Source organism: Colossoma macropomum, unplaced genomic scaffold (assembly GCF_904425465.1).
Source record: "Colossoma macropomum unplaced genomic scaffold, Colossoma_macropomum, whole genome shotgun sequence".
NCBI lineage: Eukaryota > Metazoa > Chordata > Actinopteri > Characiformes > Serrasalmidae > Colossoma > Colossoma macropomum.
This window is the reverse complement of record NW_023494785.1, coordinates 2,328,742-2,352,447: the sequence shown is the minus strand read 5'-3', so window position 1 is coordinate 2,352,447 and position 23,706 is coordinate 2,328,742. Positions and strand designations below refer to the sequence as shown.

Here is a 23,706-nt window from a genome sequence, read left to right as displayed (position 1 = left end):
GTGTGTGTGTGTTCAGGTTGTGGGATCTGGAGAGAGATGATAATTATGTTCTGTCTCTGGATGAAAATCTGGGCTTTGAGAAAGGAGAGCTGCTTAACTGTGTGTCCTACTGTAGTGCCAAAGGTGAGAATACACACACACACACACACACACACACACACACACACACACACGTACACACACACACACACCTGTGAACATTTCTATGCAAATATACATAGAACTTCTGATACTTTTACATGTAATACTTATTTAGTTTTGTTGGTTTTCTAAGTGAAAGTAAAAGAGCACATCCTCCACAGAGACACACTTTGGCATGTTTTAATGTACAATTACTGTGTATTTGCTGAGTTTAACATGTTCAGAAAGTGTGTGGCCTGTGCAGAAGTTATGGCACATTTTATGTTTATTTTTTTAATGTTTAATTCAGCAAAAAATAGAAAATGTTAAAAATAGAACAGTTTTTTTCGGTTTTATTACAAAGTCGGGAGTGTTCTGTCGGTTCTGTAGGTTAGAACTGTTTTTCTCTGGTTTTATTACAAAGTCGGGAGTGTTCTGTCGGTTCTGTGGGTCAGAACTGTTTTTCTCTGGTTTTATTACAAGGTCGGGAGTGTTCTGTCGGTTCTGTGGGTTAGAACTGTTCTTCTCTGGTTTTAATACACAGTTGGGAGTGTTCTGTCGGTTCTGTAGGTTAGAACTGTTTTTCTCTGGTTTTAATACAAAGTCGGGAGTGTTCTGTCGGTTCTGTAGGTTAGAACTGTTTTTCTCTGGTTTTAATACAAAGTCGGGAGTGTTCTGTCAGTTCTGTGGGTCAGAACTGTTTTTCTCTGGTTTTAGTACAAAGTTAGAAGGATTTCCTTTAATTTCTTTTTCTTCACTTAACTGTTTTTGTTTTTCCAGAGGTTCTTGCAGCTGGAACCAATAGGGGGCGTGTTGCTCTGTGGCAGATGGTGACCGTGACCAATCAGAAAGGAGACGCGAAAACTCAGTGGAAGTTACAGACGCCCACAGAGCTGGAGGGAAACATCACACAGCTGCAGGTTCAGTGAACTACATTCTGCTCTTCTTAAAGAGATGGTTTACAGGCCTCGGAGCTCCAGAGTAAAGCTAAACAAACTTCAGACACCAGACAGGTCTCAACTAATCAGCTCCGGTTGAGGTTTCTGTAAATGTTAAATTATTCCTTTAAAAAAACTTTCCAGAAGGATCTACTGTGGAGTTTTTAGCCTGTTTAAACTCAGTTGTTTGGAGCATAAACTGAGTTTAATATTAGAGAACCATAGCGAATATAGACGCTTGAGGCTAACCTTGATTTTCCCCCTTTCCATTTCTAAAAATCAGATTACCATTGTCATTTCTTTATCTCCTCCATCGCTTAATCTCTCTCTTTCTGTCTCGACAGTGGGGCTCCAGTCTTCACTTGCTGGCTGTAATCAGCAGCAGTTCTGTGCTGATTCTGTCGGAGCATGTGATGTGTTCACATTACAGCCAGCAGGTGGCAGCAGTGCAGCTCACACCGACGCAGCTCAGCCTGACTTACTTCAGCACAGATACACACCTCACACTGCGCACGGACACACACATCAGAGCCGTGCAGGTCGCCAAGGTAACATACCTACAGACCCACACACACTGCTGTTTGGAGTCACTTAACAGACATATTAATAACTTTTCCTATTTCATTTTGTAATAATTTATACAGTGTTTATAAATAGACTCGTAAATTAGAATTATTTACCTTTCAGAATTGTTTTTTGGGGAAAACCTCGCAGTTATTAAATATCTGTGAATTTCATAAGCTCTGTGTGTATCCAGCAAACTCAGCAAAATCAGTGATTCCATTAAAGTGTTTATAACTGATTCATGTTGTAATTTCCTTTCTGTCCTCTATTAACTTTTCTGTTCTTTTGCTGGTGTAAAACTTTCATTTGTTTCATTTATATATATAATATGTGTATGTTTGTGTGTTTCCAGGACACAGTGACAGTCTGGGATGGAAGATGTGTAACAGCGTATGAGGTCTCAGGTCAAACTCTGCGCAGCACAGGTGCAGCTATAACACTTCAGGATTCCTCAGTTTTTAAAGGAATACAAAACATACAATTCACAGATTTCAGAGTTTTTACAGCTGTGCACATTTGTAGAAAGAAATTTAGTAAAAAACTGACAAAAAATATGGACTTAATTCAGGTCTCAACTGCTATGACAGGTTTAAGCTATGTGACATACTTCAGTCCATGTTCGTAGATAACGGAGTATCATACAGTTTCAGAAACCGCATAAGCGAGTCTGTTAGGATGGCTTTACACTGTGAAACTTTTATATGACTAGTGGCATGGTGTGAGTTGATTGCAACACAATTTCCATGCAGCTTGACGGTTACACAAAGCAATATAAAAACGATCAAAGTTGCACACAACACACCCAATTATTCCGCTAGTTAGGCTAAAAAGCAGCTAGTAATGTTTGATATAAGTCATCCATAAGGTGTTATTAACATATTTGGAAAATATGGGTGCGCTTCCATCACTTTAAAATCAGTAGAAGCTTCACAATTAATAGCTGCAGTGTAGATTCATTCATTAAGATGAATGGGGAATAATATGTATGTGTGTGTGCATACATATTATATATATACACACATACATATTATATATATATATATATATATATATATATATATATATATATATATATATATGTATGTCGCTGCTGTCGGAACAAAACCTTGTATCTCCAAAATGGTAACTTTACAGGAGAAGGAAAAAACATACTCTACTTTTAATGTAAGTCAGAGGAACCAGACTTTTTTCCAAGTCATTTTGGGTCGTTTCTTTTAGTCCATTCATCATGAAATTTACACACAATGTAAAGAGAAACAGACATTTTTAAATTATGTCAGAAAGTGATAAACATCAAAAATGGAGATAAAAGGTTTTGTTCTGACAACAGCGATATATGTGTATATATATGTATATATATATATATATATATATATATATGTATATATGTATACATGTGTATATATATGTATATATATATATACATGTGTGTGTATATATATATATATATATGTAGCCTAAAAAATCTCACATCTCTGCCCACCGAATGCCTCTAACCCTTTGTCTGTGCCTGTTCAGGATCTTTCCAGTGTGATTCTGCTGCTCTCGCTGTTCATGAAGAGAATATTTACACTGTAGAGCCCAACCGGGTGCAGGTCCGCACACCACAGGTCAGTTACAGACAACCCTCCCTGCCAAAATATGGCATTTTTTTTACCCGGCCATGCGGAGTGGGTTTTCGTATTTTTTTAATTTATTTGTATATTTATTTATTTATTTATTTATTTTTAACGATCTGGCATTATGACTGCACTGTTTTCTCATTACACTAAACCACATAAAGTAAATTAAGATATAAGCTCACTTGCCAATTTATTAGGTCTACCTACCTTGTATCTACACTCGTTCCATTTTATCAGCTCCACTGACCATAGAGGAGCACTTTGTAGTTCTACAGTTGCAGACTATAGTCCATCTGTTTCACTTGTTAGCCTGTACAGATGTGTAGACATACACAGTGCACCTGTATGGTAAGTGAACCTAATAAAATGGGCAGTGAGTGTATCTCTCTCAACTTATAATAATACGTAATAAATATGAAAGTAAATATTATGTTTTATATGTTAAAATTTTCTGTGTGTGTTTGTGTGTGTGTGTGTGTGTGTGTGTGTGTGTGTGTGTTTGTGTGTGTATGTTTGTGTGTGTGTGTTTGTGTGTGTCTGTGTGTGTGTGTGTGTGTGTGTTGCAGGGCACTGTAAAGCAGCTGCTGGTGTTTTCTGAGGCCGAGGGAAACCCCATCATGCTGAATGTGTGCGGGTCGTATTTAGCTGTGGGGACGGACGCTGCTCATGTCAGAGTGTTCGACCTCACACGCAGGTTAGAGTCCAGATTTTAGCCTGTTTTACCGTAAACACCACCACAGCTGAGTGAGAATAACATTTGAGATTTCTTAACGGAGAGAAAACTCAGAACCCTTGGTGCGCTGGTGAAGTGTTGCTGTCTGTTACCGACTGTGAAAATGTCCATTAAATCTTACATCAAATATCTAAGAACAGGCTTAGAACAGGCTTAAAGTCCTTCCTCAAATATGTTCCCCCATACTCAACGTTTTATATTATCAAGGAATCTGTAACTATCTTCATACATAAACTTCAGCACAACGTTTATCGTGCACTGAGGGGTGGCGACAGAGTCCTCTGAGATTTTAAAAAATTGTTTCGCTGCCTCTTAAACACAGTTTTGGAATGATACTTTATTTGGTGTAAATCTTGACCTCATACATTACACTTAATTACTACAGCGAATCACAGAGGACCATATTGCATTGAAATCAACTCGTCCTCTCACACACCCCTCTACTTCAAGTAGCTGGTCTAAGATTGCACCTATTTTCAAATGCTCTGTTTTTGGGTACACGAGGGAGACTGATCACTCTCTGCATTCAGTTATTTTACTAACTTATTTTCTTACTTAAATTCACAAAACATGTGAAGCCGTTTGAATCTCTAAACACAGATGCTTACTTTAGCTACCAGGTTAGTGTAGCCTCTGTAGTTTGTAGTTTTTCCCAAAGTCTCCTGTGTTTTTCAGCAGTCGTCAGTCTCTTCCAAACAAAATTTGTCTCCTTCACGTCTCGGCAGTTTTGTTTGCCGTCGCTATGACAACCAGCTACACTGAGGGGGTACGATATCTGCAGTGGAAAATGAAGTGGCTGGTGCCAAAAGCGAGTTGAGACGTACCACACAATGGAAAAGTGGCTTTATTTGACCATGTGTGCCAAAACTTTATATATGACTGTATGTATTTCTGCAGTTTAACCCATCTGATGTTTAGGCTCAATCCCATTTCTTCTTTTTACCCCTACCCCTTGTTTTCGAGTGTCACCATAACCCCTTGGAACTGAGTTACAGGGTAGTGGTTGAAATCTTCCTCTGAAATGGGACCCTCAAATAAAAAGAGCATCACTTCATTAACAGCTACCAGCGCTGCTCTGTAGGCGACCCTGCCAGTCTGCAGTGACAGCAGAGGAGGGTAAAGTTCAGCTCCTCACTGCTGGGCTTTAGTTACATTTAGGGCATCATATGATCTTCAAAGAGGGGGGCAATTATTTATTATTACCCACCCCTAATTCTTCAGCGATATGAAGCTGAAGTCAGATATTCTCCAGCTTCTTGTTCGAATTTTCCCGTTCCACCTTAAATGGAGCAGCAGTTACATTTTGGCACTTCAGGCATCAGAACTGCTGGACTATTTAAGGTGGAACGGGAAAGTTAGCTAGCTAGCTACTGAGACATTAGCATGCTATTAGCGATTTTTTATGCGTGTTATGAAGAAAACGACCAAAATACACTGAAATGACATTAAACTAAGATAATAATGGTTATCGTAATTTTTAACAGAGAAAATTCTCATATTTGTGTGTTTCTTTGGTCTCTTGTGCTCCATCTTGCTAGTTTTTCTTTTTCTCTGTTTGGAGTCTCTGAAAAACCTCCGTTTGGAGGGTCATGCAGCCCCAACACTTCACCCTACCCGTCTATCTCAACAAGAATTGGGACCCCCTACCCCTAGACGAGAACACGCAAAACGGAGGGCTAAGGGCTCAGTGGTAGGGGCGAGGGGTGAAATGGGATTGGGCCTTAGATTTTGTTTTGTGTGTGTGTGTGTGTGTGTGTGTGTGTGTGTGTTTGTGTGTGTGTGTGTAGGGAGGCAAAGCCGCTGTGTAATGCGAAAAACGTGGCTGAACTCATTCCTGACCTCGGAGCGCTGAGGTCACTCAAGTGCAGCGCCAATGGCAACCAACTCAGCATCCTCATCACACAGGTACACACAGACACTCACAGGACATTTTTAAGAGCCCATATCATAGCAAACTCTTTTTTTTGGAAGAAAATAGTTTGTTGCGGTATGTGAGCTTTGTTTCAAAGCGTACTGTTCTCTCTGCAGTCCATATATCGAAACTAAGCAGCAAAAACAGCTTGTTATTGTTTCTTTTATGTGATGAAAATCGACATCTTTAAGCATATCTGCCTATTCAGCCTACAGCGGTTTAGCTCCACCCATTTACATCAAAGTTATAAGGAGTGTTTCAGCTCGGACTGCAGTTCGAACTAGGCTTAATACAGGGCAGCCAATCAAAACAGAGGTAATTAACATATTAGCCCTACAGGCGCAGTAACAAAAACGGTCTGCTTAATAGTAAGAGATGAAGAGAGGGAGGAGAATTCTCATCTAAAGATGAATTATGATTGTTTTTAAAACCACACAAAGTGGACCTAAAACTAAAATACAAGAGCAATATAATATATGGGCCCTTAAATATTGATACAGTTTGTTTACGTACAGAAACCTGTGTGGAGTAACAGGTGTTTATTTGTGTTTGTGGGCAGATAAACGGGCGTCCGGACCACAGGGTGTATTTCTATGACGTTGAGATGGACACGCTGTCTCACTTCGACTTCTTCACTGGAAGACCTCTCAGTGGCCTCTCTCAGTCAGACGACGGTCAGAGGTAGCGCAGTGCTGTATGAGGATGTGCTCTCTGACTCATTTTGATATTCCTTTGTGTGGTAATGAATGCCCATCCTGTCAATCCCAAGAAAAGGAAATAAGGACTTTGTCTGGCATTAACGTGTCATAGTTCTTACTCACGCTTCGTATACAATCTCACGCTTCTTATGCAATTCACCAGCAGTGCTGCATTTAAAAATGCTATTAAAAATGACGTTTCGTATTCTGACTGGAAGAAGTGTGGTCTCTGACTTTATGAAAGAATGAGGACAAGCATGGTAACAAAATAGCTATTAAAGTTCTGTTATTTGTAGAGTTTATTACGTTTTGTTTTACAGCATTCCTGAGTTTGTTCATTTCATATCCTGACAAAAAAGTAATAAATTCTACAAATAATTTGGTCATCAAGTTTGGTCATATTCGTTTTATATATCGCTGCTGTTGGAAGAAAACCTTGTATCTCCATCGTTTTTCAATTTTTGACATATTTTGAAATTGCCTGTTGTTCTTTACATTATCTGTAAATTTGTTGATGAATGGACCAAAAGAAACGGCCCAAAATAATTTGGAAAGAATTCTGGTTCCATTGACTTACATTAAAAGTAAAGTAGGTTTTTTCATTTACAACAAGAAGTTTGAATTTGGAGATTTTACAGTTTTCAGAACTGAAGGGCCATTAAACACAGTGATTTGGGGTAATGACTGAACAAAGTAATGTGCAGAGAGTCTTCATGTGAGTGTGTTATGTGTCTGTGTGTGTATGTATGTGTGTGTATGTGTGCGTGTATGTGTGTGTGTGTGTGTGTGTGTGTGTGTGTGTGTGTGTATGTCTGTATGTGTGTGTATGTGTGTGTGAGCACTAGGGCTGGGCAATTAATCAAAAAGTAATCGAAACCGACATTCAGAACCTCTAACCGACATAATCTTACAGGAATGTCACCCAGATGTTTTATTGGGTCACAGCAGCGCAAAATTATGACGCGTGTCGAGTTGGATTGACGTAAAAGCCGTGTGAATTCCGATCTGATGGTTGAAACGATTTACATTACGATATGCAGAGCGTATTTACAGTACAAACCTTGTCCGTGAACTGTGAGGACAAAAGAACAAACAAACAATAAAAACAAAAAATAATCGTTCATTAATCGTAATCGAGGTAAAACATTCAATTAATCGTGATATTAATTTGAGGTCATATTGCCCAGCCCTAGTGTGCGCTATAATTGTGTTGGTGATGGTGGTTATTACTGTGTGCCGTAGGTCTCGGGGTCATGAGCCGGAGCTGGCCGGTCGTTATCCGGTCTCTCAGTTCTGGGATGAGAGTGAGCCGCGGCTGTTTGCGTGTGAAACGGTTCACGTTAACTCTGAGTTCCACCACGCCAGCCAATCACACGCCATGGACAAGGTACAGCCAATCAGAAACATTACGGTGGAGTTTAGAGGCAGAGTGGTTCAGGAGATGGAAATATTCAGAACATACAGTTTAGTTATTATTATTATTATTATTATTATTATTAAAATTATTAAATATCGAGAAAGTTGAATGATGAAACAAGAAACCATCTTACAGTTTCTTAGTGGTCAAATATAGTTTGTAGATCAGATGTTCTCTGATTGGTGGATGTGTTGAGATATCTGTTCTCTGATTGGTAGATGTGTTGAAATGTCTGTTCTCTGATTGGTGGATGTGAAAAATAATTGTTCTCTGATAGGTGGATGTGCTCAAATGTCTGTTCTCTGATTGGTGGATGTGTTAAAATGTCTGTTCTCTGATAGGTGGATGTCTTGGTGGTTACGTTTTTCGTGACTCAGGAACACGGCCTCCTCCTGCAGGACACACAGCCCAAACCCCCTGCACTGCAGGGGCTGCTGGGACTGGACACGCCTTATTACTACTACACCTGCAAGGTAAACACATACACACACATGTACAACCCCATTTCCAAAAAAGTTGGGACGCTGTGAAAAATGTTAATAAAAACAAAATGCAATGATGTGCGAATCATTTAAACCCAATATTTTATTGAAAATGCTTCAAAGACAACATATCAAATGTTGAAACTGAGAAATTTTATTGTTTTTTAAAAAATATATGCTCATTTTGAATTTGATGCCAACAACACATTCCTAAAAAGTTTGGACGGGGGCAACAAAAGGCTGGTAAAGTTGTGTAATGCTAAAAAAAACACCTGGTGGTTGATTGGCAACTGGTCAGTAACATGATTGGGTATAAAAGAGCATCTCAGAGAGTCTTTCAGGAGTAAAGATGAGGAGGGGTTCACCACTCCTCACTGAAAGGCTGCATAATCAAATAGTGCAACAATTCAAGAATAACGTTTCTCAACATAAAATAGCAAAGAACTTTTGATTTTCATCATCTACGGTACATAATAACATTAAAAGATTCAGAGAATCTGGAAAAACCTCTGTATGTAAGGGACAAGGCGAAAAACAGTATTTGCTGGCCGTGATCTTTGGGCCCTCAGACGGCACTGCATTAAAAACAGACATGATTCTGTAGTGGAAATCACTGCATGGACTCAGAAACACTTCTGAAAAACACTGTGAAAACAGTTCATCACTGCATCCACAAATGCAAGTTAATCCTGAAATGCTGCCACCTTCTCTGGGCCTGAGCTCATTTAAAATGGACTGAGGCAAAGTGGAAAAGTGTTCTGTGGTGCGACGAATCAACATTTGAAATACTTTTTAGAAATCATGGACACTGTGTCCTCCGGGCTAAAGACCTCTCAGCTTGTTATTAATGCACAGTTCAAAAGCTAGTATTCATGATGGTGTAGGGGAGCATTAGTGCACATGGCATGGGTGACGTCTACATCTGTGAAGGCACCATTAATGCTGAACGATAAATACATGTTTTAGCAACATATGCTGCCCTCCAGACGACGTCTTTTTCAGGAAAGGCCTTCATTATTTCAGCAAAACAATGTTAAACCACATTCTGCACGTATTACAGCAGTGTTGCTCCGTATTAAAAGAGTCCAGGTGCTAAACTGACCTGCCTGCAGTCCAGACCTGTCACCACTGAAAAAATCTGGTGCATTATGACATCAAAAATATGACAAAGGAGACCCCGAACTGATGAGCAGCTGAAATCCTTTATTAAGCAAAAATAGGAAAACATTTCACTTTCTAAACTACAGCAGTGTCTCCTCAGTTCCCAAACGCTTACAGAGTGTTCTTAAAAGAAGAGGTAGTAGTAAACACAGTAGTAAACAGGCCCCCGTCCAAACTTTCTTGGAACGTGTTGTTGGCATCAAATTCAAAATGGGCAAATATTTTTCAAAAAACAATAAAAGTTCTCCGTTTCAACATTTGATGTTGTCTGTGTACTGTTTTCAGTTAAATATAGGGTTTAAATTATTTGCACATCATTGAATTTTGTTTTTATTTACATTTTGCACTGCGTCTCAACTTTTTTGCAAATGGGGTTGTACTTTTAAAGCCTGTTATTATTATATCTAATATTACGGCTTATTAGATAGGTTTAATATTTGTTATTGTGTGTTTGTTATAAGTGTAATTTTATTAGATGGATTATTTAACTTATTTCTAGACATTTTTGCTTGTTGATTGTAGTAAGTCAAATTAGCTCACTGTATTGGCAGAGATTTTTTACTTATTACTTGAAACAAGAAATATTATCTGCCAGTATAGTAAGATAATAGACAAGATACCATTTTTTGCAGTGAGGTAGCTTTGAACGTTTTAATGGACATTTTCCACATTTGAATGTACGTTATTTCATTGAATACGATAAGTATACGAATTAAACAAAAGTCAGTTTTACATTACAAGAAAATAAAGGTTGTCTAGATTACAGCCTGCGTCATTTCTGTTATGGTTTTACAGTTTATTTATTGGTTTATTTATTTTTAGTTTTTATTAGTTTAGTTATGTAAGTGAAAATGTAACAGGAGTGTGCTTTGTACATGACTGTAAAAGGGAATGACAAAAATCTGCATTTAGGCCTGAACCCATTTCACCCCTCGCCCCTACCACTGAGCCCTTAGCCCTTTATTTTGCGTGTTCTCGTCTAAGGGTAGGGTGTCCTGATTCTTGTTGAGATAGAGGGGGAGGGTGAAGTGTTGGGGCTGCATGACCCTCCAAACGGAGGTTTTTCAGAGACTCCAAACAGAGAGTTATGAGAAAAAAAGAAAAAACGGCAAGTTGGCTGCACAAGCAACCGAAGAAACCCACAAATGTGAGAATTTTCTCTGTTAAAAATTACAGTAACCACTGCATTATCTTAGTTTAATGTCATTTCAGTGTATTGTGGCCCTTTTCTTCATAACAAGCATAAAAAATCACTACTATGCTGATGTCTCGGTAGGTAACTAAATTTCCAAATTCGAACAAGAAGCTGGTGAATATCTGACTTCAGCTTCATATCACTGCAGAATTAGGGGTGGGTGATAATAAATAATTGCCCCCCTCTTTGAAGGCATATGATGCCCTAAATGTAACTAAAGCCCAGCAGTGGGGAGCTGAACTTTACCCTCCTCTGCTGTCACTGCAGACTGGCAGGGTCGCCTACAGAGCAGCGCTGGTAGCTGTTAATGAAGTGATGCTCTTTTTATTTGAGGGTCCCATTTCAGAGGGAAGATTTCAACCACTACCCTGTAACTCAGTTCCAAGGGGCAAGGAGACACTCAAAAACAAGGGGTAGGGGTAAAAATGAGAAATGGGACTGGGCCTTACTGTGTGCTGCTCATGCTCAGGCTGAGAATGTCACCTCCTGTGTAACGGGATTGTCATGGCATGTATGAAAGCGCGGGTCCAGTAAAATATCTTTTTTTAAGGGCTGCATGTGTGAAAAACACAAATCCCTACAACACCAGCAGTGAGAGTATCCCAGTAAAGTCCCGGATTTAGAGTGTGAAAAGGGCTTAATGCACCTGCACACACACACACACACACACACACACACACACACACACACACACACACACACACACACACACCACCTTACTTTTTCTTCTTTTCCTCTGATTTTTTTGCTCCATTACCAGTTCTTTCTGTTTTGTCATTTACTTTTTTCATTTCGTTCTGCTTGTCATCTGTTCTGCTTCAGCTGTTGTTTCGGAGAGGTGGAATCTTTCTCGCAGATGTGAGTACCTCTCTCTCTCTCTCTCTCTCTCTCTCTCTCTCTCTCTCTCTCTCTCTCTCTCTCTCTCTCTCTCTCTCCCGACACATCCTTTTCTCTCCTTTCACAATGCTCTGAGGAAAGAAACCTCCCAAATCTTCCAGTCTGTGATGCCAATGTTAGTGACAGGACATTCACCCGTGTCAGGCTTTGATATAATTTAATCTTCCTGCTGAACGTTTTTTCTAGGAAAAGATGGAGTCAAAAAGGGGCCACTTGTTTGTTCACTCATTTGTTTATTTATTTATTTTATGAATGTTTTTGCTTCGCACAACTGGTTTCTTCTATAAAACATCCGCTCAGAGACAAAGCAGTCAGTGAAGTTCAGAAGAGTTCATGTCACACCCTGTTAGGATGTTGATGCACTTTCCAATATCCTCAGGAAATATTAAGCATGGATGGATTAACTAGGAATTTTGTTTGTAAGACTTTCCACAAAGAGGTTTTTCTGTATCTACAAACATAACCCTGAAATATACAAGAGCTTTTTTATTGTATTATAATGTACAGATAGCTCCTTACACTTTGAGCTTCTTAAAATTGGGATCAGTATTGGTGACACAGTTCATATTAGTCCTGCTCTGGCAGTTATTTATTTTTTCATGTACAAACCTCGGTTCCAAAGAAGATGAACAGAAAGCAGTGAATTCTTAGTAAATTCTTTTTGCCCTGTGTTTGATTGAAAACACAGTATTTGATGTTTTACCTTATGAACTTGTTTTTTCATGTAAATATATGTTCATTCCAAATTTGATACCTGCAACATGTCCCTAGAAAGTTGGGACAGAGCATGTTTACCACTGTGTTACATCACCTTTCCTTTAACAGCACTTAATGATCGTTTGGGAACTGAAGACACAAGCTGATCCAGTTACGAAAGTGGATTTTTTCTCAATTTTTTTGTTATATAAGTTCAGCTGTACAGCCGTACAGTGCCTTCATTGTTGTATTTTTCACTTTTGCACTTCTTAATGCATCACACATTTGCAGTGAAGTCAGGCAGGCGTTTCTGATTACGCAGAAAAATATGTTTCTTGTTGTCATGTTGAAATAATCATGGATGTCCCTGAAAAAGACGGTGTCTAAAAGGCAGCATATGTTGCTCTAAAATGTGTTCAGTGTTAATGGTGCTTTCACCCACTAATAACCCACTAATACCCCCCCCACACACCATGACAGACACCGGATTTAGAACTTTGCGCTGGTAACAGTCTGGATGGTGCTTTTCTTCTTTGGCCTGGAGAACACAACGTCCATTATTTCCATAAACGAACTGAAAGGCTGACTCGTCAGACACAGAACACGTTTCCTCTGAGCATCAGTCCATTTCAGGTGAACTCGAGCCCAGAGAAGTCGGCAGCGTTTTCTGGACGTGGTTGATATGTGACTTCCACTGTATATAGTACAATCTTAACCTGTGTTTGTGGATATAGCGAGGAACTGTGTTTATTGACAACAGCTTGTCAAAGTATTCCTGAGCCCAAATGGTGATCTGTATTCCGAAAATATGCCATTTTTAACGCAGTGTTGTCTAAGGGGATCTATAGTGGCCTCGCACTTTATGCACAGTGGCACAGAGAAATATCTAAAATCCTTGCAATCCCTTTTTGAGGAATATTATTTTTAAATTGTTGGATTATTCTCTGATGCATTCTCTGATGAACCAAGCCTTTAAAGAATGATGCTTTTATACCCGAACATGATTGTGTCACCTGTTTAACACGTTTTTGAATATTTAACATTCTTAGTCTTAGTCTGCTCCTGTCCCAACTTTTCAAAATGAGTGTATATTTACAAAACAAAGATAAGGTAAGATCTTAAATATATTATGTTTATACTGTTTTATTTAAATCATGGATTTACAGAATGTATTTACAGATCACTGCTTTTACTTTTTTGTGCACATTTCAAATACTGTCCCAACTTTTTTTGGAATTGAGGTTTGTACTGATTCGTTTTATGGTTGGTGTATTGTGTGTATTTATGTTATGTACTATTGACAAACAGAATTTCCTACTTAAATGCCCTATAAAGTTGAAAATGACTTGCTGTGTGTGTGTGTGTGTGTGTGTGTGTGTGTGTGTGTGTGTGTGTGTGTGTGTGTGTAGCCCGGAGAGCAGGACATGGACAATGATAGTGCTCCACCTGCAGCTCCCCCCTCTCCCCACATGGTGGTACGCCGAGCTCTGCGGGATTTTGTTGGTTTGGAGAGCTGTGACAAGCAAACCAGAGATGCGATGCTTAACTTCAGCTTCTACCTGACGATCGGGGACATGGACGAGGCCTTCAGAGCCATCAAACTCATTAAGAGGTACACATACAAAGACGATCTCACACACAGATGATCATAAATTAGTAAAACCAGTGAAAATGTGGGTGAAGCTATAAAGCATATGTGTCAGGCTCCATTCCTCGCAGGCCAAAACACTGCAGACTTCAGCACACTGCCTCATTAAACACACATGATTCAGCTCATCAGCTAATTAGCAGGGCCTTCATGAACTAAACTTAGAGAGTTACATGAGGGTGAACAATGATCTCTACTGTTTCATTTAAAAAGCTCTATAATGGTCATATGATCCACACAGTCACTCTGACAGACTGTAATACACTACAGGAAGTGTAGAGGGCGATATGGCTTCTACTGTTTCATTTACAAAGCCTCTATAATGTTCATATGATCCACACAGTCATTCTGACAGACTGTAATACACTACAGGAAGTGTAGGGGGCGATATGGCTTCTACTGTTTCATTTAAAAAGCTCTATAATGTTCATATGATCCACACGGTCACTCTGACAGACTGTAATACACTACAGGAAGCGTAGGGGGCGATATGGCTTCTACTGTTTCATTTAAAAAGCTCTATAATGTTCATAGGATCCACACAGTCGTTCTGACAGACTGTAATACACTACAGGAAGTGTAGGGGGCGATATGGCTTCTACTGTTTCATTTAAAAAGCTCTATAATGTTCATATGATCCACACAGTCACTCTGACAGACTGTAATACACTACAGGAAGTGTAGGGGGCGATATGGCTTCTACTGTTTCATTTAAAAAGCTCTATAATGTTCATATGATCCACACAGTCACTCTGACAGACTGTAATACACTACAGGAAGTGTAGGGGGCGATATGGCTTCTACTGTTTCATTTAAAAAGCTCTATAATGTTCATATGATCCACACAGTCACTCTGACAGACTGTAATACACTACAGGAAGTGTAGGGGGCGATATGGCTTCTACTGTTTCATTTAAAAGGCTCTATAATGTTCATATGATCCACACAGTCACTCTGACAGACTGTAATACACTACAGGAAGTGTAGGGGGCGATATGGCTTCTACTGTTTCATTTAAAAAGCCTCTATAATGTTCATATGATCCACACAGTCATTCTGACAGACTGTAATACACTACAGGAAGTGTAGGGGGCGATATGGCTTCTACTCTTTCATTTAAAAGGCTCTATAATGTTCATATGATCCACACAATCACTCTGACAGACTGTAATACACTACAGGAAGTGTAGGGGGCGATATGGCTTCTGCTGTTTCATTTAAAAAGCTCTATAATGTTCATATGATCCACACAGTCACTCTGACAGACTGTAATACACTACAGGAAGTGTAGGGGGCGATATGGCTTCTATTGTTTCATTTTAAAAGTGAATCGTGTGAATAGATAATACTCCCGATATATTGAATATAACTGTAATATATCTTTGGTTTTAAATACTGAAAATATTGAACTTATAAATTGCTTTTCATCGCAGTTCTAGTGTTTTGATACTGTACTGAAATGTTACACCCTTACAAACAGTCATTAGTTGCAGCCCTACATAGAACGAAGCAATATGGTGAACGGTGGCTTTTTAGGCTCTACCTGAGGAAGCTCACCACGGTGAATTTGAGCAGTTCCTGGGTGGACAGCAGGGATGTTGACTTTGCCTTAAAGGGTTGTATGTCCAAGTGTTCTTCCTCTGTCCACAACACCCCTTGAAGGCAGATTCAGACTGGAATAATGCATTTCCTCTGTAGTCAGTACTCAGTGGACGTGCTGACTGGCACATGCCTGCTAAACACACGCGGACAAAGACACGAAAGCAATGGGTGGTGTGTGTGTGTGTGTGTGTGTGTGTGTGTGTGTGTGTGTGTGTGGCAGTCGGAGGGCAGGAACTTCATTATAAGAACTTACACTCTGATGTTAATGTGGCCTCATTTGGCCTTTCCTACACCTGATGTTTCTACTAAATGTTGATGTATTTTATTTTAGTTTTTAGGCAAGCTGACCATGTAGGTTGTGAATTCACAGTTTATGCAAAACCCACTGTAACGTTATCAAAACACAGGCGATGCAGGACATGTTCGCCAAGGCAGCGTTAGAGGTTAAGTGGTCAGGATGTGCTGTGGTAAACCTTGAAGAATACTTGACAGATTTTGTGGGTTTTTGCTGAGACTTTCTGAGCACCTGTTACTATAATTGTTTTTGTAAGTTGTGGAGTAGAGGTCTGCACTCCTGCGGATTTCCTGCGTGACCTGCCACGATATCTTGCAGCGCAGGACTAGTTTTCAGTGTTATGTGCTGGAGCGGGTGGGAAACAGCCCACTGCAGGCGGGAGCGGGATGAAACACACATGAGGAAAAATCCCACAAATTAATGAACAACCCAAATAAACTAGAACGATCACTAAATTATATATAAACAATATAAAAGGACAACAGTAAAACAGTTAAAATGAATGAAGTCATTCTAAAGAGTTGCGAAGCAACTGATTACGTGAACAACGCACAGATTCTTGTAGTTTACAGAGACGGCAGAGCCTTCAGTCCGACGGCCACAGCAGCCCAGCAAAACACCAAAAATACCCGCTCTGTGGTTTAATTCTTGCTTTGTGTTTACGGGGAATAAACGGCGTTTGGTGAAGTTACTCACAGTGAGCCTGAGGATAATGTATTTGTGAATAGACTCTGCCAGGTATTGGATGTCAGTTCATCCTGACGGAATTCTGCAGGCAGGAATGGGACAAAAAACGTTTCGGTTGCGGGTGGGAGCGGGACTGAAAAACAGTCCTTCGCAGACCTCTATTGTGGAGGTTAGGTAGCATTTCTGCAAAATTTAAAGATTTGCTTATTTTTACTATTTTCTACTATTTTTACTATTTTACAATAACATTGAGAACATCAGAATTTTATCCCTGAGTTATCCCTGAGAATTTTATATCCAGAGTTTATCCCTGAAGTGTTGGTCTTTGATGGCTCAGGAGACTTAATGGTGATTCTCCTAAAATTCCTTAAGAGAAGCAGCATTAGACAAAACGGAGACATGAGACACAGGAGAGATAAAGAAGAGATAAAACATGAGGGTTATAGTCTTTAAATCTGAGCACAGTGTGTGACTTTACTGAGATCTCCACCAGAACTCAAGAGGAAACGCATGTAGATTAATGGGCCCTTTTTCTCAGGTGAAACATCTGAGCAGCAGGTGAGACTTCAGCAGGAGACTCATTTGTCTTTCCTATGTAATCTGGTTGTTTGGGAGAAACTGCAGAGATATTGAGGAGCTCTCTTTTATTTGTTCCCTATGGACACACACTCTGGATCATTCAGCTTCATGAGACGGGAGAGAGAAAAACCTGGCCTGTAACACTTATAATGAGGTCTCAGTGAAAATGTAAGGAATTAAGAAGTATGTTTTTACTCTTGGACTAACAGTGTTATGATACTATGATACTTAAGTGGTATCATAGTAAAATGGGCTTGGACTGACTAGTATTGAGAATCTCTGATAGATGGCATCTATTGTGATGGCGATTAAGTTGGACCATTTAAATGAACAAGAAGTGATTTATAGGCTGGAAAAATGAGATTTTAGCAAATCATACACTCTCAAAAATGATGGTTCTTCAAGGGTTCTTTAGTACAGAAAATGGTTCTATACAGAACCATGAACACATGATTTAAGGGTTCTTTGCACTGTGAAAGGGTTCTTCAGATTGATGGAGAATGTGTTGTATATGGTTCTGGATAACACCATAAAGGGTTCTGCTGTTTATACAAGCTTAACATCGAAACAATAAAAGAACCCTTTTTGGAGCTGTATAGAACACTTTTCATAAAAGTTCTATATAGAACCATCTTTCACAGTGCAAAGAACCCGTTAATCATGCAGAGGGTTCTTTGAGTGTTCGTGGCTCTATATAAAAGCATTTCCTTTACTAAAGAACCCTTGAAGAACCATCGTTTTTAAGTGTGTACCAAAGTTCGGATAAAGCTAGATTAGCATGTTAGCGAGTTTCTGACCAGAAAAACAAACACGTTTCTATCTCTGGTTTGACCAGCTGTACTTTGGTGTTACTGCATTGCTTGTCGTGCTCGAACGGGTTACTGTAGAAAGATGTGAATCGTCTCAGGCAATATTTGTTCTTTTTTTGTTATTTATTCATTTAATTTTTTTTTTTGCAAAGTGGTTCTTGCTTGTCTGACACTACATTCCCCTTTACACTAGGGTGATCAATCTGCAGTGGCTGTTAACAGATTTAAAAATAAAAGGTAAAGGTTTTAGGTCAAAATCTTCTCGAAACTATCATAAAACTACGACGGTGTTTTAGGGCCACTGTTAATAAAAAAAAATAGTAGAGTTCAAGAAGAAAGTTGTAGAATTACGACGTTAAAGTGGCATTAATGCCAGGAAAGGTCGCAATATTGTGGCCAAAGGCTTTGCGAAGCGAAGGCAGCGCCTCCTCGTGTTAAATGAGGGGCGGTGAGTTGGTGGAGTTCTACGTTCATATCGATTCACCCATAAAGAAACACTCAGCCTCCCTGTCTCTCCTGCACATCAGCACCAGCCTGTTATTAGTATAAGAACCGGCTGAAACGGCTGAGCAGGAAACTGTGTTTATCTAGAATAAAGAGCCAGACGGACTCGGAGGAAACTGTCTGTCTGTGTTGTTGAAGGAGAATCTCAGACAGGGTCTCTACACGGCTATCGGGGGCTCCATCTCCCCCCATTCAAAGAGGGCATGAAGTTTCACAGACAGTGAGAATGATGATCAAAATGATCCACAGAGAGACAGGAGTGAGTGGAGCTCCGGCGCCAGTACAGCAACCAAGACCCCAACGCAATATGGCAGCCCCCTACAGTTATCCCCCCTACAGTTAGCCCCCCTACAGTACAGCAACCGAGACCCAACGCGTTATGGCAGCCCCCTACAGTTAGCCCCCCTACAGTTAGCCCACTTTATCCTCCAAATATTACGACTTTATTCTCAAAATATTACTTTATTCTCTAAATATTACGACTTTATTCTCAAAATATTACTTTATTCTCTAAATAGTAAGACTTTTTTCTCGAAATATGACGACTTTATTCTGGAAATATTACGACTTAAATATTTTTTTTTCTCTAGCCCACAGATTTGTTGAGATTTTTTAATATGGCCCTTTTACTTGTTGAGTTTGACACCCCTGATATACAGCTTATTTTATTAAGACAGTTTAAGTAATCAACGTTTTAATGCTTATGCCTCGTGATTTCAGAGTGAAGTCGGCACATCTGGACTTTATTTTATATCTTTTTTGCCTCCTTTTCAGTAGCCTGTATGTAGGATCAGTAGTTGTGATTATGGTTGTGTGGTTATGGTTGCGACTTTGAGAAATTGGTTTGTGAGATCTGCTAAACTGGATGACAAGCGACTAAAATTTTAGTCATGCCAGAGATCTGATTGTCTAACTGCTCAGTTAATCAGGCATCGTTTCCCCCAACACTGCACATCAAATGACAACCGATGAAGCTGAAATTTGTCCTGATCCTGAAATTCAGTCAGCGATGAGCAAATTGGGCTTAAAAACGGGCTAAAATCGTGCAGTGTGTGCCTGACTTTATATGCATTAAAGCCTTCAGGAGTTGTGTGAGCAGTTCTCACATGGCAAGTTTCTCTAGAGTGGTTGACTTTATTTACATCTGAACCGTTTAATAAAGCAGTAATATAGAAAAATGTGTGAATTTCCCCTTTCGGTGTTTTCCAGCTCTGATGAGAAGGCAGTGTGTGTGTGTGTGTGTGTGTGTGTGTGTGTGTGTGTGTGTGTGTGTGTGTGTGTGTGTGTGTGTGTGTGCTTTGCTAGAGAAGAGAGCAGAGAGGAAGAGAACAGAGCAGAGTTTAATGCAGGTGATGAAAGCTTTAGCACCAGCAGCTATTGATGCCTATTTTCAGCACACACACACACACACACACACACACACACACACTGTGGTATTGTGCTGATTCCCGTAACATGACACACATCCTGTTGCGTTATTGGCTGTCGAATCCTTCCTGGTCGTGAACTCCTACCTTTGACCTTTAATAAGAGTCAGATTAGTCTGATCTGTTGCTGGTTTTGGACAAAATTACATTCCCACTGTCTGTCTGTCTGTTATGTGCACTCCTAAGGCATCCTGCAGTTCGGAGTGTGTGTGTGTGTGTGTGTGTGTGTGTGTGGTTCCAGCTTGTTTCCTTACATTCAGTGTGTCCTTGACACACACACTGTTGGGTTATCAGTCTGTTTGCACACACAAATACACACACATACAGTGGGAAGAGAAAGTATGTGAACCCTTTGGAATTCCCTCCATTTACATAGAAAGTCCTCTTAAAATGTGGTCTGGTCTTCTTCTGAAGGCCTTTACACACCGAGATTGATTTATTCGGACGACAGTAAATTAACTCGAGCGCATGTATAACTGATGGTGTCTCCCACACCAAACCAGACTTTTCAGACAGGAGGTTAGAGCAGCTTTGATTCTCAAGAATGTTACAATGTCAGCACAGATCAGACGCTCGCAGATAAAAGGACAAGGTTGAAGTTTACTTGAGGTTTTGGTAAAGGCACAGAGGGCGTAGTCAGAACAGGCTAGGGTCAGAACCAGAGAGCGAGAGAACCAGACAAACGGGACATCCAGAGAGTAGCCAGAAACCAGCCCGAGTTCAAAAACCAAAGTCTCAGACAAAATCCAGCAAAAGAGCAGGTCAGAAACACGAAAACAGGTCATACACAGAAGAACTTACACAAACAAAGGCACTCAGTACACAACGGAAGGTGTTGGCAATACTTCACTAATGACTAAGCTAAAGCTCTGGCTTTATATACTAACTGACTAATGGCGTTTAATGAAAAACAGGTGTGACAGCTTAGAATTCTGGTGAGGAGGAACGCTGAAATGAATGTTCACTGGTTGATGGCGATGGGATGAGAATCACGTGGTCTCCCACTCATTCATGGGAGTTGGAGTCCTCTGGACCGTTCATGGACTCAAGTGACCTTGTGAGGAAAAGGGAACAGATGGAGGAGGTGTCCTCGGCAGGAGGCGAGACAAAGCAGCACCTGCTGAGGTGAACCATGCCTCACAAAATAGAGACCCCAGAACATCTACCTTTAATAATTGTTGGTTTCTATAAAGCTGGAAAAGATTAAAGAGTAATCTCAAAGAGTTTAGGTGGTCATCAGTCTACAGTTAGACACACAATCTAGTACTGTGTCTACTCTTCCTTGAAGTAGCACAGCCAAGATCACTCCAAAGCACAGTGCAGAACACTCAGTGAAGTAAAAAAGAACCCCACTCACTTAAAAAAGAGGTTTTTCAAGGGTTCTTCAATAAAGAAAATGGTTCTATATAGAACCATAAACACCCAAAGAACCCTTTGCATGCATAAATGGTTCTTTGCATCATCAAAGCGTCCTTCGGATTGATGGAAAATGTGCTTTAATGTGCTATAGACGCTTCTACATAGAACCTTTTTGAAAAGGGTTCTGTATAGCACATGAAAAAGGGTTTTTCTGTTGTTACAAGCTTGACACCTTAACAATATATAATCTAAATAGAACCATAGACAGCACATTCTCTATCAGTCTGAGGAACCCTTTCATGATGCAAAGAACCCTTTAATCATGCAGAGTCTTCTTTGAGTGTCCTATATGGAACCATTTTCTTTACTAAAGAACCCTTGAAGAACCATCCTTTTTAAGAGTGTAGTTACAAGCTTGATATTGCAACAATAGAAGAACACTTTTGGTGCTATTTAAAAACCTTTCCAAAAAAGTTCTATATAGAACCATCTTCAGCACATTCTTCATCAATAACAAGGAGCCTTTTCATGATGCAACGAACCCTTTAATCATGCAGAGGGTTCTTTGAGGGTTCATGGTTCTATATAGAACCATTTTCTTTACTGAAGAGTCCTTGAAAATCCATCTTTTTAAGTGTGGAGAGTAACAGCTAAAGGCTGGAAAGAATCATGGGAACTGGTTAACATCTCTGATCATGAGTGTTTTCGTGCTAAAAGCATTGAACAGGCACAGTGTCCACGGCAGGACACCACAGAGGAAACCGCTACAAATCTGCTGCCACCTTAAATTTATTGATAACTTAAATTCAGTGCTACCTTAAATTTACTGCCTCCTTAAATTCATTGATGCCTTAAATTCAGTGCTACCTTAAATTTACTGCCACCTTAAATTTATTGAGACCTTAAATTCAGTGCTACAATAAATTTACTGCCACCTTAAATTCAGCTCTCCAATAAAAAACATCGCTGCATGCCTGAAGTTGGCCAAAGAGCACCTTGACCCTCCAAACGCTACGTGTGGACTGCTGAAGCTAAGGTTACTTGTTTGGGATGAACACACAGCACTACATATCATGTAAAAAGGGCTCTGCATACCAACATAAAAACATCAACCCCAACATTGAAGTACAATGGAGGAAGCATCATGATTTGGGGCTGCTTTGCTGCTTCTGGGTCTGGACCAACTGCCTTCATTGAGGAAAAATAAATTCCCAAGTTCTTCCAGGTATCCTGCAGGATCATGTCAGGGTAGCTGTCCACCGTCTGAAGCTCAGTAAGAGCTGGCAGCTACAGCAGGACAATGACCCTAAACACTGAAGTAAATCTACTACAGAACTGCTTCAAAAAATAAAACCTGCCTTTGAAGAGCTTAACCCAACAGAGATGATGTAGAATGACCTCGACAGCTGGTCATACCAGACATCTGAAGAATACGGCTGAGTTGAAGCAGTTCTGTAAGGAAGAACGGTCCAGTGTTCCTCCTGAACAATGTGCAGGTCTGATCTGCAGCTATCCAAAAGGCTTATTTGAGGTTACTGCTGCCAAAGGAGGTTCAACCAATTATTAAATCCAAGGGTTCACTTACTTTTTCTGCCAGCACTGTGAATGTTTAATTGGTGTGCACAAGAAAAATTGAACCATTGTGCTTAAGCACTTTAAGTTGGCAGTAAACTTAAGGTAGTACTGAATGGCTTAAGCACAATGTGTTTGTCTGTACTTGTGACTTAGATGAAGAATAGAACACATTTTATGACCAGAAAACTTGATACACACACTTTTTCATGAGACATACATACTCCAGCTATGACATATAGAAAGAAAAGATAGTAAAAACAATGTAGAAGTTTATTAATTTTTATAATATCTCTTTATTATTCTGCATTTTAGTCCTCGTCAGGGTAAAAAGTGCCCAGTTGAATAGGGTGGTGATTTATAAGTAATGGTATTATTTTTATTAGAAATCTATAATATATTCAGCCCAACCCTTCAGAGTTAAATGCAGGTACCATAAACCGACTAATGAGTGGAAGCATCTCTACTTTACTGGGCTTTTCTAATTCGCTTTACTGTTATATGGAATATAGATTAATATTCACCTAATGAGCCTCTATAGAAAAATATATGGGACAGTAAAGTTCATAGTTATAGTAGAATTCTTTCCTTTGCAGACCATAGTACATGTGCATGTGTGTGGGCTGGACTTACACGGTGAAACTTTCATGCAACTAGTTGCAGGTTGCAAGATGAAAAGAACCATACTAATGTTCCATTATTTTACTAGTTAGCAAGATTAGTACTAGTACTTAACATATATTGTTGCTCGGGGTATGTAACATAATCTGTGATGTAGTTTGTGTCTTT

At 39.7% G+C, this 23,706-nt stretch overlaps 2 protein-coding genes across 2 annotated transcripts in view; one reads left to right on the top strand and one right to left on the bottom strand.

Annotated features, from left to right (window-relative positions):
* Positions 1-23,706, top strand: part of ift140 (intraflagellar transport 140 homolog (Chlamydomonas)) — an 81,655-nt gene that overhangs the window by 12,953 nt on the left and 44,996 nt on the right. The window contains exons 8-18 of the mRNA XM_036581365.1: positions 17-123; positions 901-1,040; positions 1,403-1,606; positions 1,975-2,047; positions 3,141-3,232; positions 3,811-3,938; positions 5,765-5,882; positions 6,449-6,570; positions 7,830-7,974; positions 8,346-8,477; positions 13,845-14,047. Of these exons, the coding sequence (XP_036437258.1) occupies positions 17-123; positions 901-1,040; positions 1,403-1,606; positions 1,975-2,047; positions 3,141-3,232; positions 3,811-3,938; positions 5,765-5,882; positions 6,449-6,570; positions 7,830-7,974; positions 8,346-8,477; positions 13,845-14,047 (1,464 nt within the window). The remainder of the gene's footprint in view (positions 1-16; positions 124-900; positions 1,041-1,402; positions 1,607-1,974; positions 2,048-3,140; positions 3,233-3,810; positions 3,939-5,764; positions 5,883-6,448; positions 6,571-7,829; positions 7,975-8,345; positions 8,478-13,844; positions 14,048-23,706) is intronic.
* The window catches only part of tmem204 (transmembrane protein 204), a 29,427-nt gene continuing 25,539 nt past the window's right edge, over positions 19,819-23,706 (bottom strand). The window contains exon 4 of the transcript XR_005007801.1: positions 19,819-19,855. The gene's annotated coding sequence lies outside the window, so the exon portion shown is untranslated. The remainder of the gene's footprint in view (positions 19,856-23,706) is intronic.